This window comes from Podarcis raffonei, chromosome 10 (assembly GCF_027172205.1).
Source record: "Podarcis raffonei isolate rPodRaf1 chromosome 10, rPodRaf1.pri, whole genome shotgun sequence".
In the NCBI taxonomy this organism is placed as follows: domain Eukaryota; kingdom Metazoa; phylum Chordata; class Lepidosauria; order Squamata; family Lacertidae; genus Podarcis; species Podarcis raffonei.
The window spans coordinates 36029485-36047242 of record NC_070611.1 but is presented as its reverse complement, the minus strand read 5'-3'; the positions used below and the strand labels follow the sequence as shown (position 1 = coordinate 36047242).

The following is a 17758-nucleotide window of genomic DNA, read 5'->3' as shown; positions in this document are numbered from 1 at the left end:
CTGGCGGAACAGCTCTGTCTTGCAGGCCCTGCGGAAAGATGTCAAGTCCCGCAGGGCCCTAGTCTCTTGTGACAGAGTGTTCCACCAAGTCGAGCCACAGCCGAAAAAGCCCTGGCTCTAGTTGAGGCCAGCCTAACTTCTCTGTGGCCTGGGACCTTCAAGATGTTTTTATTTGAAGACCGTAAGTTTCTCTGTGGGGCATACCAGGAGAGGCGGTCCCGTAGGTACGAGGGTCAGAGGCCGTATAGGGCTTTAAAGGTTAAAACCAGCACCTTAAACCTGATCCTGTACTCCACCGGGAGCCAGTGCAGTTGATATAGCACCGGATGAATGTGATCTCGCAGCGAAGACCCCGTAAGGAGTCTCGCTGCAGCATTCTGCACCCGCTGGAGTTTCTGGGTCAGTCTTAAGGGCAGCCCCACGTAGAGCGAGTTACAATAATCCAGTCTGGAGGTGACCGTCGCGTGGATCACAGTGGCTAGGTCAGGGCGAGAGAGGTAAGGAGCCAACTGCTTAGCTTGGCGGAGATGGAAAAATGCCGCCTTTGTTATAGCTGCAATCTGCGCCTCCATGGAAAGGGAGGTGTCGAAGATTACACCCAAACTCTTAACGGACGGTGCTGGCACTAACTGCGCCCCCGCAAGAGATGGGAGTTGCCCCCCCAATCCCATATCGTCCCGTCCCAGCCACAGGACCTCTGTCTTCGAAGGATTTAGCTTCAACCGGCTCCCACGTAACCATCCAGCCACAGCTTCCAGACATCTGGTCAGTGTGTCTGGGGCCGAGTCAGGATGGCCATCCATCAACAGATAGAGTTGGGTGTCATCGGCATACTGATGGCAACCCAGCCCAAAACTCCGGACAAGCTGGGCGAGGGGGCGCATAAAGATGTTGAAAAGCATTGGGGAGAGTATCGCACCCTGAGGTACTCCACACACCAAGGAGTGGCGCGATGACAATTCCCCCCCAAGCGCCACCCTCTGTCCCCGACCAGAGAGAAACGAGCGCAGCCATTGAAGGACTGTGCCCTGGATCCCCACGTCGGCAAGGCGGTGGTCCAGAAGTTCATGATCGACCATGTCAAAAGCTGCTGACAGATCTAGAAGAATCAGCAGCCCCGACCCGCCTCGATCCAGCTGTCTACGAAGATCATCTGTTAGGGCAACCAGAGCTGTCTCGGTCCCATGACCAGCGCGGAAGCCAGACTGGAATGGATCCAGAGCCGATGTTTCATCCAGAAACCCACCGAGCTGTTCAGCAACCGCTCTCTCAATCACCTTACCCAGGAACGGAAGATTCGAAACCGGGCGGTAATTGGATAGATCTAAAGGATCTAATGATGTTTTCTTTAAGAGCGGGCGCACCACTGCCTCCTTCAGTTCCCCTGGGAACTGAAGTTAACTAACAGTTAACTAACTGTGTTAGTTAACTTTACTGTCTAGCACCCATCCCACAATGCAGTGGATGTTCAGCTAAAGGACAAGCAAGGCCTAATTAAGACACACAGCAGTTCCATTTGTGGGGTGTATTTTGTGGAAGGTGGGCCTACCAATCCTAAATATCCAGCCTTATCCTACCTCTGATGCAGAAAGCAAAGCACAGAGCTGGCATCCATCTCCTTTCCTCTTATGTCCACAAGAAAAGGGCATGTCTGACACCATCCTGGAACAGATGTGGGATGAATGGAGTTATTTATTTCTACAATAGAACATTTACATCTAGTGAGGCACTTCCTCACAAACCTCCAGCCCCCACTTGTCTGCCATCTTAGTTCCATGTCAGTGGGTGGTTCTGTCTGTCACTGGGCCTATCCTGGCTCCATCTACCGCTGGTCTCTCTGCCTTCTGCCCTACCAGTCCCAATGGACACCAGCCACCACTGTTTACATCTCACGTTTCTTCCATTATGGAACCCAAGTCAGAGCACAAACTTGCTTCAGCAAGGTAGTGACTTATGAGCTTGCTTTTTTATCATTACCATGCCCAAGCAGAACGTTACAAATAACACTCCATAATAAGATGACTCTTTAGGTTTCCTTTTTTTAAAGTTAGGAATCTGATCTGATGAAAATGAAAATGCTAATGCAAATATAGATATGCAAAACAGCATATATCAGGAAATACAATGCCTTTTCGATTTTGCATGCATTATAATCAATTAGCAATCTTGATGTGAAAAGCAATGGAGACATAGAGTAACTTTAGCTTGCTAACTGAAGTTATCAGTTTGAGAACGTTCCCTTTGCTCATTGATGAGGGGTTAAATGAGCTGAATGAAATGGGTAATTTTTCGCTACTTTCTCTGCTTAGTGTAACAGCAGTTATTTGAAGCATGTTTTGCTTATGACAACTGTAAAATCTAAATAATTATCCATAGCAAGGGAGCTTATTTCAAATATCACCAGGCCATGATTTTAAAGATTCACACTTTGCAGCAGTTTTCAAAATATAGATTCTGCAACCATCTAGGGAGAGTGTTGGTTTTTTTGCAAGTGTATTCTGCAACATGCAATTGCCACAATAATAGTGCATTAGTGGTAGATTTATATTGGACCTGCCACACATCACTTCAACTTATTGATTGTTCCTTGATGCTTTCCAAACGTTATCATGTGTTTGCTGCCTGGAGGGACACTCTTGTGCTATACTGCAACAAAAGTGAGACATAAACTAAATCAGAACATTGGTGGTATAAAAAGTTACAGGATTTCAGCAGGAAGCTACGGGACTTGCACTGATTGAAAATGAAGTAATAAGTCCACCCCCAACGTTTTGCAGGTGCAAACAGTAGTGGAAGAAGATCAAGTATAACTGCCCCAATACCATCATCTGCACAAATCATAAAGTGTGCACAATAAAAAAGGATGACTCATACTCTGTCACTGCTGACAATCCATTGGGGAACGCCGGGCTTCTGAGTCAGATGTTGTTTCTAGCCAGAATTGGGCAACAGGACTGCCTTTGTTTGTCTTTGATTTACAGCTTGTGATTTGTCTGGAGGAGGCAGATCACAAACTAGGGTTGAGACAACGTGCATGGTTTGGCTCATAGCAGTGCAGGAGCAAAAGAACTGGAGGAGGAACAAAGCCCCATACATTCTTATGTGAAAACAAGTTTATTGTGTGATTGCTGTGAATCAATTTCTTTTTACTTGCTGTTCACCATCCTAAAGATTCCTGTGACATCCACAAACTTGGCTGCCTCATTGCTCACTCCTGTCTCCAGGTTATTTATTTATGAACACATTAAATAACACCAGGCCAGGAAGAACATAGATTTGCTTACTTCAACCAATGTGAAATGTGACTGCTTACTCTTCCATAGTGCTTTCTGTTCTCCATACAAGTACTAACCATAAGGGGATCTATCCTCTAAACCCATGGCTGTGAAGTTTGCTCAAGAGCTTTTGTGGAGAGAATTTGTCAATACCTTTTTGGAAGCCCAAGAATATAATGGGAAATGATCTACATGCTTGTTGCAGCTCTCAAATAACTGCAGGAAGTTGTTGAAGCAGGACTTCCTTTTACAGAAGCAACGCTAATCCCTGCTCAGCTCTGCTATATGTTTAATGAGTCTAACTTTAATAATCCTTTTCCCAATTACCTGGGACAGATGTTATACTAATGGATCTATAATTTCCTGGCTCCCCTCTGGATCCTTTTACAAATGATGTTATGTTTGCTACCTTCCAACCTGCTGGTAAAGAGTCTGATTATGTTGACAAATTGCATATTGTATTACAAAACAACACAATTCTTTAAAAATCTAGTACAGGTTATGGTGCAGGTCACTGAGACCCAGGTGTTTGTTAATTTTTAATTTGTCAGCCCTTTGCTACCTTCGTTAGAGTTTCATCTTCAAGTTTCCTGGCCTGCCACACATGTCAAATCTATGGAACCATCAATTCCTGTTAATATATATATATTTATTTCATTGGACTCAGGGCCATGTTTGGCATATATGGTAGTAACAATACACCCCAAACTTGTAGCTGTCATGAAGTAGTGATCCTGTGAGCAAGTATCACTGGGTGGGGCTCCTCAGGCAGCTGGTAACGATTAGTCCCCAAAGCGGGAGCATGTGATGGCGCTGGCTGGTTGCCAGCATTCCCCAGCCCCTATAAATCTTCAAGTTAGCCTGCTGGGGGAGGGAGAGAACATGCCGTGTTTTATACTTGCTGTTTGGTGTCCTGTAGCTGGTGCCAGAGAAGAAGCCAATAAAGCCTGGTAACCCATTTGGTACCTGCGTGTGATTGATTAGTAGCTTGGAGTGAGGACTTGGGAAAGCGACCCCTTCCTTGACAGTAGCTCTTGATCTTTTTGTGTGGCAGTGCCTACACATTGGTAAAAGGTAAAGATAAAGGTACCCCTAACCATAAGGTCCAGTCGTGGATAACTCTGGGGTTGCGGCACTCATCTCGCTGAGGGAGTTGGTGTTTGTCCACAGACAGTTTTTCTGGGTCATGTGGCCAGCATGACTAAGCTGCTTCTGGCGAACCAGAGCAGTGCACGGAAACGCCGTTTACCTTCCCGCCTGAGTGGTACCTATTTATCTATTTGCACTTTTTGACGTGCTTTCGAACTGCTAGGTTGGCAGGAGCTGGGACCAAGCAACGGGAGCTCACCCCGTTGGGGGGATTCAAACCACTGACCTTCCAATCGGCAAGCCCTAGGCTCAGTGGTTTAGACCACAGCGCCACCTGCTGCCTACCTATTACCCATTGTTTCTTGCTTGCTTTGTCTCTTTGCAGCAAGGATATAAACCTAATACCAAACAAAACAAAAAAGCCGACCCAAATAGAAAACACTACTTGTGGCTTCTCTGGTTACCAGAACACATTAAAGGTTGAGGAGATCTGGCCTTCAAGGAAACAGCTCTGAGCATGCTCATGATACAGAGCTGTAGTTAAAGGCTTTCAGGTACCAGTAATCTGGCATAGTGATAGCTGGATAGTCCTTATAACAACAGAAGGAGTGGAAGTCTTCCTAATAGGAGATGAAAAGCCAGCTGTCTAACAGTCAATAATTCTAATTGACATTCACATGTTGTTGTTGTTTTTCTCCCCAGAGACTGTAGGCGGGAAAACTTTGCTATTCTTTTGTATTAGTATCAGCTGAGTGGCATGGAGATCTGATTGCCCGGAGAACAGAAGATTGCAAAAAATGCCTCCTCTGAGCTGATTGAGAAAAAATGCTTGATATTCTCATTGGGAAGGTTGCGCTCCAGTAGCCCTAGCGGAAGAACTTCCCCAGGTTGCAATATCTGACTATTGTTTTATGGTCTAATTCAATTGAGGTTTAAATAAACACCTAAATTTCCCGAAACACATCAATGCACTATATGAATCAAGAGTAAACATGACCTTAAAATCAGTGGGCTGTATTCAACATAGTTCTAAAGTGGAATGTTCTTCCTTTCTCTCCCCCCTTGTGTACCCCTTAAATGTGGTCTGGGGTTCACCCAATCCTCCAGAGCAGATTTGGGGATGGAATAGGCTGCACGTGGGAGAAGTATGGAAAATTCCCTTGTTCTAGTGTTAACCCTTGTACTAGTGCAAACTATTAATTGAATGCCACCCATGATAATTCAACAAATTTCATACATTTAAATATGATTTTCATATTTATTTTCTTTTTTAAAATCAAAATTACCTATATGGGCTTAATAAGAACATTGACTGTTTAGAGGTAATTTTGATTTTTTGATAACTAAATAAATGTGGAAATCATATTTGAATGTGCAAGATCCATGTGATTATAATCATTTCAATCTACACTCTGTAGGCATCAACCTTAAGCCTTTGCCCCCCAGATCCTGTGCCTGGTGTTGGGACATAGCTTGCACCACTCCAGCCATGCTACTGGTTTCCATAATTATTTGGGGAAAACCATGTACTTTAAATGTATGGTGTGTGTGCAGTGATTTAATTGGCATGTTAGGATTGTAGCCAACTAAGAATCTAACTCGGAGTTACTGAAATTAATGGGGCTAAGTTAATAATGTCCATTAATTTCAATGAGTCGCCTCGGAGTAGTGCTAAAGTTGGAAACAACCCTTAGTTCCCTTTTTCATTATTCCCAAACATTTTAACATAATATCATTGCATTTAAACTCAATATCTTAGGCTAGTTTTGTTTGCAAAATGGAGTTAAAAGTAAAATTGGAGATGTGGGAAATCAAATCTACCATTAAAATCAACAAATTGTTGTGTCTGCAGACCTTTGGTATGCAGCTAAATGAATGAATTGACCTTGATATGTAATATGGCAATTTGTTTAGTTCCAAAAATAGGAACTAAATAGGAACACAAATGTAATATTTAGGATGTTGATATATATGCCAACAGCTGTTTTTTTAAAAAGCAAGTTACCATTTTTACTTTTTCATAGCAGACATACTCTTCTTTTTGCTTCTGTGTTAAAGCAAAGCCTTCTGTTGTTTGTGCTACTAAATGTCATGGATTAAAATACTTAAAATGTTTTGCCTGTGTATCCCTAAAAACCAGGAATGTAGCATAGAAATGCTTTCATGATCAGATAACTACCTTCAAAAGGATGAGAGCTGAAACTGCTGGGAATACGCTCTGCTAACATGACTGTCTAATGACCCAATTTCAGCCACTTTGTGACAGGGAATTATTAATGGTCTGGGATAATTTCCCCCTCAAAGCTCCCCCCCCCCATTTTATTTTGCATTCTCCTCCAGTCTATGGTTTGGCTAACTTGCATAACAGCTAGTGCTATACTCATGTTTATTCATTTATCTGTTACAATTTTTTATACGCCTCTCTACCTCCCAACTACGACTTCCTACTATTTCACTATAATTCCTAAGGGCAGTTACAGCATGTTGTAATGACTGAGCTGTTAAGGACTGAGATTGAAGAGCTATGTAAGATGATTGCATTGCATCACTTATTGCTGATGCCATTCATAGCAGGGTCAACTATTTTAAACACATCCTGGAAAATGTGGAGCCATCTAGGCGATGCGGGCATGCAGTTGGGATAGCAGCTTGGAAGGGAGTCATGCTTGCACGCAGTTTACCAGGACCTGCCCTGCTTTTGTCATCCAACACGCTACACTGATAATGGAAGTACACATCATTGTGTATACACTCTGTGGGGCAGAGTAAAAAGAATGTGCCTGAGAAAAAGAGTGGAATCGCGGTTCTGTGAGCTAGGAGGGATGGTAATATAAAGCCATTAGGAAAACAGATGGTGTGTGGAATGTCAGGAAAATATACTCTGGTCAAAGTCCTACTGCATGTGCATCAACAGCTTGAGTGTTTAGTCCCAGTAAGATACTTGGCAATATGCCAGTTGTTTGCTGGGCAATAAAGTGGAGATAGGGATGAAGTATAACCTTTATTTTCCTCAAAACAGAAGATCAACACTATCACCAAATATCTAGCTGTACTTGTAAGTGCATGCAAGGTGATGGACCAGACTGGACTTGCCTGAGTTTGCACATGCAGTTTTTCCTCCAGCTTGGAATGTTGTTTAGTTGTTCAGTCGTGTCTGACTCTTCATGAACCCATGGACCAGAGCATGCCAGGCACTCCTGTCTTCCACTGCCTCTCGCAGTTTGGTCAGACTCATGTTTGTAGCTTCGAGAACACTGTCTCGTCCTCTGTCGTCCCCTTCTCCTTGTGCCCTCAATCTTTCCCAATCTTCCATGCACTTAGTATGCACCTGTTTTGATCATGGTGCGAATGTGTGTTCCAATTGCACACATGGGATATTCTCCAACATTTAGAGACCCTCTTGCAGCTGCACTGCAACTGTGTGCATGCACACCTCAGGCCTCAAGGATGCAGTGGAGCTGCCGGCCTGAGGGGATAACATCTGAAATGGGTGGATGAGAGTTGACAGATTCCTGTCTGTTTAGTTACTAAGCCGAGGAAGAAAACCGAAGTCACTCAAGGCATCAACAGGAAATAAAACATTTTTATTGAATATCTGTGTAGTATGTATGTTTTATTTTAACAACACCTGGAAAAACTCTACCGTGGGATTCACTACACAAAAGTGAAACAAAATATAAACCACCTCATCAAAACTGAATGTAAAATACAGCTAAACTTGTCAGCTCGCAGGCTACGAGCCATATGGCAGGATAGAACACCCCAAACGCTTCTACAAGATACAGAGAAAAATCCACACATAGAAACACTCAAGCAGGCAGTAAATATACACAAAGGCAACTAGGATCTTTCTACAGCATCAGATTCTAATACTTTTACACAGCTTTGTCAGAAAGGTACATGTGGCTTCTTTTGAGGATGAAAATGTCATCTTGGTCAAATAGCAGGTCTGCTCTCTGCTGAGAACTATAGTACATTAGCAACCAATTCTGTGGTGACATTCAGTCTGGCAGTGCTGGAAGAAAATGCATTAAGAATACCTTAACACAATGAATCAGTTCTGGCAGCTTGAGCCTGTAAATTTCAAGATGCGCTTTTTGTTTCTTTTTTTTGTCCCTGCTACAATGAACAACTAAAGGAAGTTACAGTGGAGCTTAAACTCTTTCCTCATAGGCTGCAAAGCCTGTTGAGCTCTTCTCTTTGGTGGGATTTGGTCCTTTTAAAAATGTAAGGTTATAAAAGTATTCCTGTAAGATTTTTTTCCTATATATACATCTTAGCTTATCTGACTCAACTATGTCTTTTTTCCCGTTTCTTATAGAAAATAGAAAGACCTCCAGAGTGATAGATGTTTCCACTCTCATCTGTTGGGAAGCTATGCAGAAAGCAGAACACATTGCCACAAATTCAATTTGTGGCTTGGGAGTTAAAAAAAACAACCTCTCCACTTCTTATTGGGTGAGGTGTAGACCCACAGCTCTGAGAAAGGGGTTGTCATTCAAAAATCTGTTGCTGTTTTTTTCTTTTTAAAAAAAATATTATTATTTAACTGGATTATCCACTTATTTCTAGGGAAATCCCACTTATTCCACAAAAGGGTGCTATTTTTCCCCCTTTTTTTTTGCTACCTCCTTGTGTTTTTGGTGCTGGGTGGTAACTAAAAATAGAACAAGTACTTCAACACGTTATATTCACAGTCTCTTAAATAAGTATGCAAGTAAGAAAGTAACTAAATGGAAGGTGTCTCCATTGAAGAGACCTGAGCTAAAAAAATAGTAATGCCCACGACATGATGAAATGAGATTATCTGAGATGACAACTGTCTTTACCTGTAGGACAACTGTCTTACCATCAAACGGAGGGGAGGGGGGGGAGATGCGGAATATTGCACAGTGTCGACAAAATGCTGTGTGGTCCATCTGCTCTGTTTTGATGCCCTTGTCCTATGCATAGCTCTTCAGTTCTGGATTGGTCCATAGGTAGGAGAACTGCTTGTGCTATACACTCCTTCGGCAGTGCAGTAGAAGGGAATGGCAGTATTTTTACAATATCACTACGGAATAAATTGATTGCTATCCACTGAGAAAAACTACAGTTTCTAAGCACACACGGCAGTCACAGTGATACACAGAGCTGTCTTTTAAGACGCTTAAATGGAATGACTAATAGCTTCATAATAGTGCCATTTACTACATAGTAACATTGAAAACATTTAAAAACTCCTCCTGAAACGAGCAACTAGTGTACATAAGAGGTTGCTTCAGTTTGCTAGAACTTGTTCTTTGTTTTGTTTCACTTTTTTTTAAAGGACAAATTAAAACTTATTAAGTATAAATAGTATATAAAAGGTCACTAGCTGTTAATCTTTTGGCTTGCTTTGAAGTGCATTCAGAAATATGGCTAATTTTTTTTTGTCCTCTTTTGATGGGATTTTACAATACTGTCTCGTCACCATGAAACTACTTTTGTATAATAAACACACACGGCGGTGATTTTTTTTTGTTTTGTCTTAAAAAATATTCTGCATTCCTTCTCATCTGGCTTAGTATAATAAAATATTTTGTTACAAAGTCTAATGTGCAAACTCATTAGGATTAGAGAATGTGAGATCACAAATGGGATTCACAGTATGCAAATTTTGTATAAAGGTGATAAACGGAGAGCGATTGGGTTTTAGGTATGTGTTTTGCCATGGTCAGTTGTAGGGGTTTGTTACTATTGCATCCTTCCCCCCTGTGATTTACCCCCCCCCAATTTATATGTTCCTATATGTTATAATTAATGCTCCCACCCTCAAAGGAATTGTACCTTCAATTTCTAAGTGTAAAGCCATGATTTCAGTTTGTTTTTATATATATATATACACAGGAAAAAATGATATATCAGCTTCTGGCTACGCTTCCTTGAGGTCAGCTTTGGAGCTGCTCAGATCATGCTAAGTTGCCCACGAGAAAAGACCACCAATGGAAATTAACCCCTCCAAGGAGTGTCGTGTGAGCGTACGTCGATATTTGAACGATTCGGTTGAAAGCTCAGATTTAAGTTGTCCTTTAAGATGTCAGTGTAACACTACTAGTGCCTTAACAAGTTGGAATTTTTGCTGGAATGCAGACGATACGATAGTTAGTTACCCTATAATATATTATCAGCTCTCCTATATCTCAGTCAATTTACATAATTTAAAATAGAACATCTTATTAAAAACATCTAGATATACACAGATTAGGAAACGCTTACAACATACAAATAAACGGACTAGAAATAAATTATTATTATTTTTTTTAGCATACTGGTATGTACAACTGTGATACAATAAATAATTTCCGTCATGCTCTATCTACACATATTGCTTAAAAGAAGAGTCGATCGGAGGGCAGTGGTGAGATGGGAGGGCTGTGTAGGGCTTTCTACATTTAAAGTTGTGCAAATTAAAAACAAGATTTGAAGTACCACTGATCTGTGTTAGGGATGCATGGCTGGAAAGAAAAGGACCCATATTACTGAGGTATTTACAGATACTGGCTAAAGAGCACTATATGGGCAAATGCAGAAAGGCTTCTTTTCTCGTTTCCTTCTTGTCTTCCTACTTCTTGACTGCAAGCATGGCGTCTACCTCCTCCTCCGGCTGTAAGGTGTGCCACTGTGCAATGGGTCGCCTCGGGTTGGCCAACATGTCTGACCAATGTCGCAGCTCCGCCCCGGTGCTGTTGTAGCCCACAAAGACTTTGCCAATGGCATCGTTCTTGCCAATCTTGTCATAGTCCAAAACAGTCACAACAACTTGCACTTTCTAAAACAGGATGAGAAAGAGAAAAGTCAGGAATGAGGAAGGCAAACTGGATTGCCAAAAAATGGGTAGACCTTATCACCTTGTCACAAGAAAGATTGATGAAAAAGGTGGGTGGCAGAAGATGGAGAGTTACGTGCCTTATTTACATTAACAACCAAACTTTTTAAAAGCCAATTGATGTGACTACTCTTTTATTCATAAGGCGCTTCAATTAATTATTGCTATTGTTACTGTTATTGTTAAATACCACATTAAGGTTTTAAAATGCTGTGATGAACTTCCTGCCCTCTAGATCCTGATTTGATTGCAAGTGTTTGGTCGCTTTGGTCACTTGGTAAGGGTAAACTCAATTTTAAGTTCTGCTCTGTGCCCTCATATTTCAAATTTAATCATTATGCCAAATTTACTTTCATGAAATCTAACAGTGACAGCACTTCCCATGGCCCTGACTGTGCTACAAATGAGTGTGTCTGGTTCCCTGCGCAGAATCCATTTCTCCAAGAGACTCCTAAGCATCAACAAATCTGTTTCCCCATCACTATGTATTCTGCTCTGAATTCACTGCTGCTGAATATTATAAAATCCCCGCTACCTATTTTTTTGCTGAAGAATTGACACTTCCTAAGTACTGTATATTTTATCATTCCCCTCTTGAAGCAGTCACACTCATTTCATGCCGTGCAGGATTCATGCGTAGGTGCTAATGAAGGCATGCACACTTGATAATTAGCAAGGTTCCTGTTAAATATGTATGAGGGCTGAGGGATGGAGTTTCAAGGCGAGGAAGAAACTGATGTCTGACATTACCTGGATTTGCTCAAATGGTACTTCAAAGCTGAAAGACTCATTGTAATAGGGATTCAGAGTGTTCTTTTTAATTGTTGTCTTCTTCTTCTTCAGCCGCTTTCCATTCTGCATCAGATGAATTTTCACATAGGGATCTGAGCAATGACAAGAAAAACAAGGCGGTTAGGAAATGGTGCCCTGGTTAATATAGTGTGTCCTCTAATGAGGATAATCCTTGAGTCAAAAGAGGAAGGAGGGGAAAAAGAGGCAGGAGACTCACAGAACGTTTCTCAAATAAATCCATATTTATAGAAGATAAAAAATCAGGCAAAATTGTCAAGTAAATGTTCCAATAATGCAACTTTGTCAAAAGATGAGCATCCTGCAAAGTCAGGATTGTGCAAACAGTCAGAGAAGCTCCTTGTGTTAATTTGCCTCTGCATGGAAATATTTGCCTGTAGGTAGGCTGCTGAGGTGTCACTGCTTGACAGGAACACTACAAGGTCAAAATTTCTTTCCTAGATATATGGATAACTGACCTTCCCCTATTAGTAACTGCTGCCCTACAAACTTGCAAAGCTCCAGAAAAGAGTAAGTTCAGAAGCAGTGAGGGTTACTCTTCTCTCACCTGTTCCTATTAGAGATGAACCCAAAGAAGTCCATTGTAAAAGCCAGACAACACATTCAGATGAACACATTGCCCCCCATCTTTATTCACTTGTACCACAGGAAAACAAAGTAGTTAAATATAATTGCATCGTTCACTGCAAGAGGTGGTGATGGTTTTTGGTTTAAATAGCTTTCCAAAAGGAAAAGAGAGATTCACATGGACAGACATTAACTATGATATTTATAATGGCTACAAATGGCGCTTCCCTGCTCCTGGGTGGTGGTAGTCTCATTACCCAAGGCAAGCTGCAAGGGGCTGACAAACTCCCATCATTTACAATTACGTATGTTGAGCTGTGGTTGGACAGACAAAGTGTTGGACTAAAGGCACCTTCATCTGATTCAGCAAGTCAATTCCACTTTTACTACATTCTGATCATAGAGGGGTTTGGATGCTTCTCCTTTCATGCGTTAAAATAATGTTTGTGGGGAGCACACCATTGAATGGGCTTGCCCTGCTTCCACAGCCAATCAGCATATGAAAAGGACTCTACACCCTGATTGGACCATGGTCTCTCCTCTTATGGTAGAGATCTATGAGTGTACATTAAGCCTATTGAAATTAATAGATTTGGCTACTTTTCCTGGAGCAGATTAGCCCTGCTAATTCTGTACTTTTTTTATATAACTGAATACAAAGCTTAATAGGTCAACTCTGAGTAAGAAATAGTTGAATACTGGTGTGGGGAGGAAATTAAATTGACACAAGGTGCAGCAAGAAGAGAGGAGCAATCTCAGATTCTCCAACGCCCCTGGCCCCCTCAGCTTCTAAAATGGACCCTGGATTCCTCTGAACACTCCTTTATGCCTTATTGTAGCCAAGAGTCTTCTATGGCTCTAGGCAGCTGGGCAATGATGTAGCTGTCCATGGCCTCCTCTGGTTCATGCCCTTTAGAGGGCTCTGGGTCTACAGTGTACTGTTCCTCCAACAAATGTGGGCTGGCACTATCAGTACACTGTCTGTGTGCAGTTGACTCCTACCCCATCATACAATCATTTTCAGTGGCTTCTTCCTGAACATCCAGTTTTGCTCTGAACTGGAAGAGTGTGTTATTGTGTAGATGTACCCTGAAATATTAAGCCACAGGGTGAGCATTAAGCCACAATCCACAGGACTTTGCTCTATAGGCCTGATGGCTGCCCAGCACTCTTGGTTTGTGTTGCATTTCCTTAAAAGAAATGACATACAACCAGATGCCTTCATCTGTCCCAGCCGCAACAAAAGACGTCCCTCCCATATTGGTCTCTACAGCCATGGCAGGCGTTGGAACCTTCCAACAGTTTGACTCAAGCCCCAAAGGTGCATTCCTCCATTGGCCTCCTGAGACAGACGGATGCTAGCTACAACTACATAACAGAACAATTTTGTAAGGGAAAGGAAACAGGGGAAGAGAAGTCAGCTAAATGCTTTCTAATTTCAGCTGCTTATATACCTGAGAATAAATGAATCAGGCTAGTATTAGAAGGTAGACTGTGAAGATGTAAAACCTTGCTTGGTCTTTTCTCAACATAGATTCCCCCACCCACACTATGACCTGAGCACCACAACTTTGAATGACTGGTTTAAAAATGAACGACACGTTTAAATGTGTTCAGCTTAAACCTGTGAAGACAAAAAACTATACTGTTCCATTTCTCTAAAGCTCCACTGTCAGTATATCACGAGTAGTTTTAGTTTTAATTTATTAAAGCTTGTGACATTCAAGAGGTGGAGGTGGAGAAGAGTCATTGTCGTCGTCAGAAACAACTGTTGGAGTGTTGTGGGTATCAAGCAGTTAACACTCTGTGTTAAGTGGAAATGCTAACTCAGTATCATGTGATGAGTCAGCATCACAAGACATGGAGCGTTGGCGAATTGGTCTATAGCCAACTAGTAAAAAGAGGTATGGTTGACTTCCCCACACTGGCTTTTCCCCTGTATGTAATCCCACCTCTGTATGCTGATTCTTGGATGTAAGAAGACTGCTTTAGGATGATGCAAGACTGCAACTGCAATAAAGCCCTGCTGAGAGGACAGTGTGTAGTCAGGCGGGTGGGGTGGAGGTGGGGGTTGGCATTGTCCTTCTATGGAAAGGGCTAAGTTGATTTCCCTGATTAATATTCACTGCACGGAAATTCAAAAGCTGAAAAATGTACAATTTATATTGTGCATTACTGATTTTACAAGAACGTCTCAAGGGAGGCTAATAAAGAAGCTTTTAAAAGCAGCAGGGTACTCGAGCTGACATGCTTTGTTTTGTCAAAGTTTAGAGGCAAAGATATCAGCCATTATTTAGAGGCAAACAAAAGATTCGAGTCTCATATGAAATGAAAGTTGAGGTAATGTCAAATTGCCAGTAAATACAGTGATTTTGATCTTAGAAACACTGTTGCACGTCTTCTAAAGACAGCTCCAATACCCACAGCAAGAGTCTTGAGAAGGAATATTTAATCTTGTAGATAATAAAGAAAAAAATTGTACATATGACATTCAAGAGACAAACCAGGTTTATCTGAGACAATACGCCATGGTTAAATGCGTCACCTGTATCAGCAGCATCAAATATACAGGGACAAGATAGAATCTGTGGAGTGCAGCACAATGAAAATGAAATATCCCTTTAACAAAAGCTGGAACTATGGAGCCCCTGATTGACAGTGGTTTTTAAGGTGAAACCTAAGTTGTAGGTGACCAGTACTTAATGAAGTCTTTGCAGAAATAGCAAAATTTAGAATTCATGAATTTTCACTTGGATTGAATGCCCGGAATGGAAAAAGTTGGCTAGGGTGGGACAAGATTACTACATCTGAATATTTCCTGAACACAAATATAAAGATAACAGCCTTTAATAAATGCCTGCAAGTCCCATGAACTGAGGTATCTATAGTCAAGGTATATAGCGCTTCCAGGCTGTCACATTTAGGGGTGAAATTCAATTACATCCTGGCAAACTGAGTCTGCTCAAATTAAAGATGATTTGGAATTACATTATCATTATTTTATTTCTTATTTATTACATTTATATCCCACCTTTCCTCCAGTGAACTCAAGGTGGCAGACATAGTTCTCCTTTATCCTCCTTTATCCTCCCAACAACCCTGTGAGGTAGGTTGGGCTGAGAGACAGTGACTGGCCCAAGGTCACCCTTGATGGCTGAATGTCTTAGTCCAGAAGTTCCCCAAAAGATTGGGGATTGGGTTTTTTTACCCTAAGCAAAGCAATAGGGAAATGCTTTGATAAGTGTGGGATAATGCTTGATGTAGCATTGTCTAATCTCCACACCAACAAAACAGGAGAAATGCTCATTAAAGAGGTTGCCTGGGCATGGCCACAGTCGGCTCTAGATCATTATTTTGTGAGCTGGAAGTGGGCGGGTTGGTCTTCACCTATTAATGAACCTTCCACATCAACGTTAACTTGTTTGCTTTGGGCAACGCAGCTCAGGACTGCCTCTTAGCACTGCCTTGTTCTAATGCCTGATTAGTAGTTGCAGCACAATCCTAGGCATACTTATTAGTGACAGCACAAAAGTTCTTACGCGTCCCATTTCATAATATAAATCTGAAATGGTCATAATGTTATATTCTGAAAACACAACCCTTCCTTCCCGGAATCTTCTCTGGGTCAGATAAACATAGATAAGTTCATTAAGTTTATAGATAAACATAATGGGGGCAGGAATCAGTTCCCATTCTGAGGGCCTCAAATTTCAATAGTGAGACAACAAAGGGGTCACTGAATCAGGGCATATATTTTGAGAAAAACAAGAGGCAAGGAAGAGGCAGCCGGCTGGCTGCGCCAAAATTAAATGGCCCACGGCCACACTCACTCTAGCCACAGATTGGCTGGGGCTGTCCACAGCACAGATGATGCGGCCGACTGTGACACGGGGGGGGGGGGAAGCAGCGTACCTCCCCCTACGCCAGAAAACTGTTGAGGCTCGGCTGACTGGCTGCAACGCTGTACACCAGATAAAAGGTGAACGGACTTTTCCCTCAGTCATGCCAGTAGAGGAAAATGGCACATTGTCTACCATTGCTCCTCAAAGGACTATACAGCCAGCTAGGGCTTTCTGGGTAACAGACAGTTGGCAAATGATCATGTCCACTGTACAGCAATGCCATTATGTGTTGTGTTAGGACATTTCCACTAACTGTTTGATACCAACAGCATCTGTCATGCTTTTCCTTTTCTGCAGGAAGCCAGACATTGGACAGAGATGCGGTTGTGGAATTGCTGGCATCATGGCTCCCCACAGGGTGAAATGTTGTAGGAAGCCCTTTCATGTTTACTTGCTTTCAGATCTGTCTGAGAGTGTGTTTTCCTTCTTCATTTCTTTCTCCCATGGATTTCAAAACAGACTTACTTCAGGGCTAGCAAACCTCTCTCCTGTGAGAGGATGACTCAGTGTGCTGTTCATGGCTTTCAAGCCATGGATAATTTGCCTTTAACGTTTTTCCTCCTGTGTGTTTTCATGTGTGGGAAGGGATAATTAAGGCCTCGGAAATAACCTCTAATGAGTTTATAGCGATCACATGCGTGGGTTGTCTGAATCAATATTCGTTTGCACAAGGAAACCCTCAGAATGGGAAGGAAAACTGGGGGCAGAGGGGGACTGAACTCTCTGGGGAAGCACAGCAGCAATGGAAGGCAACTTTTCAGAGAAACTGTGCAGGAGACAGAGTGCTTCCAGATTGCATAAGTGTTATTGTCTGCTTGTATTAAATCACAGCATTGTATGCTTTGCTTTCTGTGACAAAATGAACAAGCGGATGGCAAAGTGTTGCACCTGTAATGGCTGATGGTGTCTTAGGGATAAATACATACCCTCCAACATTTCTCCAGTGAAAACAGGGACATCCCATTCCATAATGTAATTTTACTATTTATACCCCACACATCTTATTGGGTTCCCCGAAACCACTCTGGGCAGCTTCCAACATATATAAAAACATAATAAAACAATAAACATTTTTTAAAAACCCTTCCTTATACAGGATTGCCTTCAGACGGCTCAGGAGTCGGATAACTCCATACCCTCCAACATTTCTCTGATGAAAATAGGGACGTTCCAGGATCAAATCATAACCTGGGACAAAACCTTCTCTAAATCAGGGACATTCCTGGAAAATAGGGACACGTGGAGGGTCTGTAAATACATACTAGCAT

General features: G+C 42.0%; 1 protein-coding gene across 4 annotated transcripts in view; it reads right to left on the bottom strand.

Annotated features, from left to right (window-relative positions):
* Positions 1-7927: 7927 nt before the first annotated feature.
* Positions 7928-17758, bottom strand: part of SYT1 (synaptotagmin 1) — a 330364-nt gene continuing 320533 nt past the window's right edge. For all 4 annotated transcript variants that reach the window (XM_053404643.1, XM_053404640.1, XM_053404642.1 and 1 more), the window contains exons 9-10: positions 11962-12095; positions 7928-11154 (exon numbers count right to left, since the gene is read on the bottom strand). In XM_053404643.1, the coding sequence (XP_053260618.1) occupies positions 10948-11154; positions 11962-12095 (341 nt within the window). In that variant the 3' untranslated portion in view covers positions 7928-10947. The remainder of the gene's footprint in view (positions 11155-11961; positions 12096-17758) is intronic.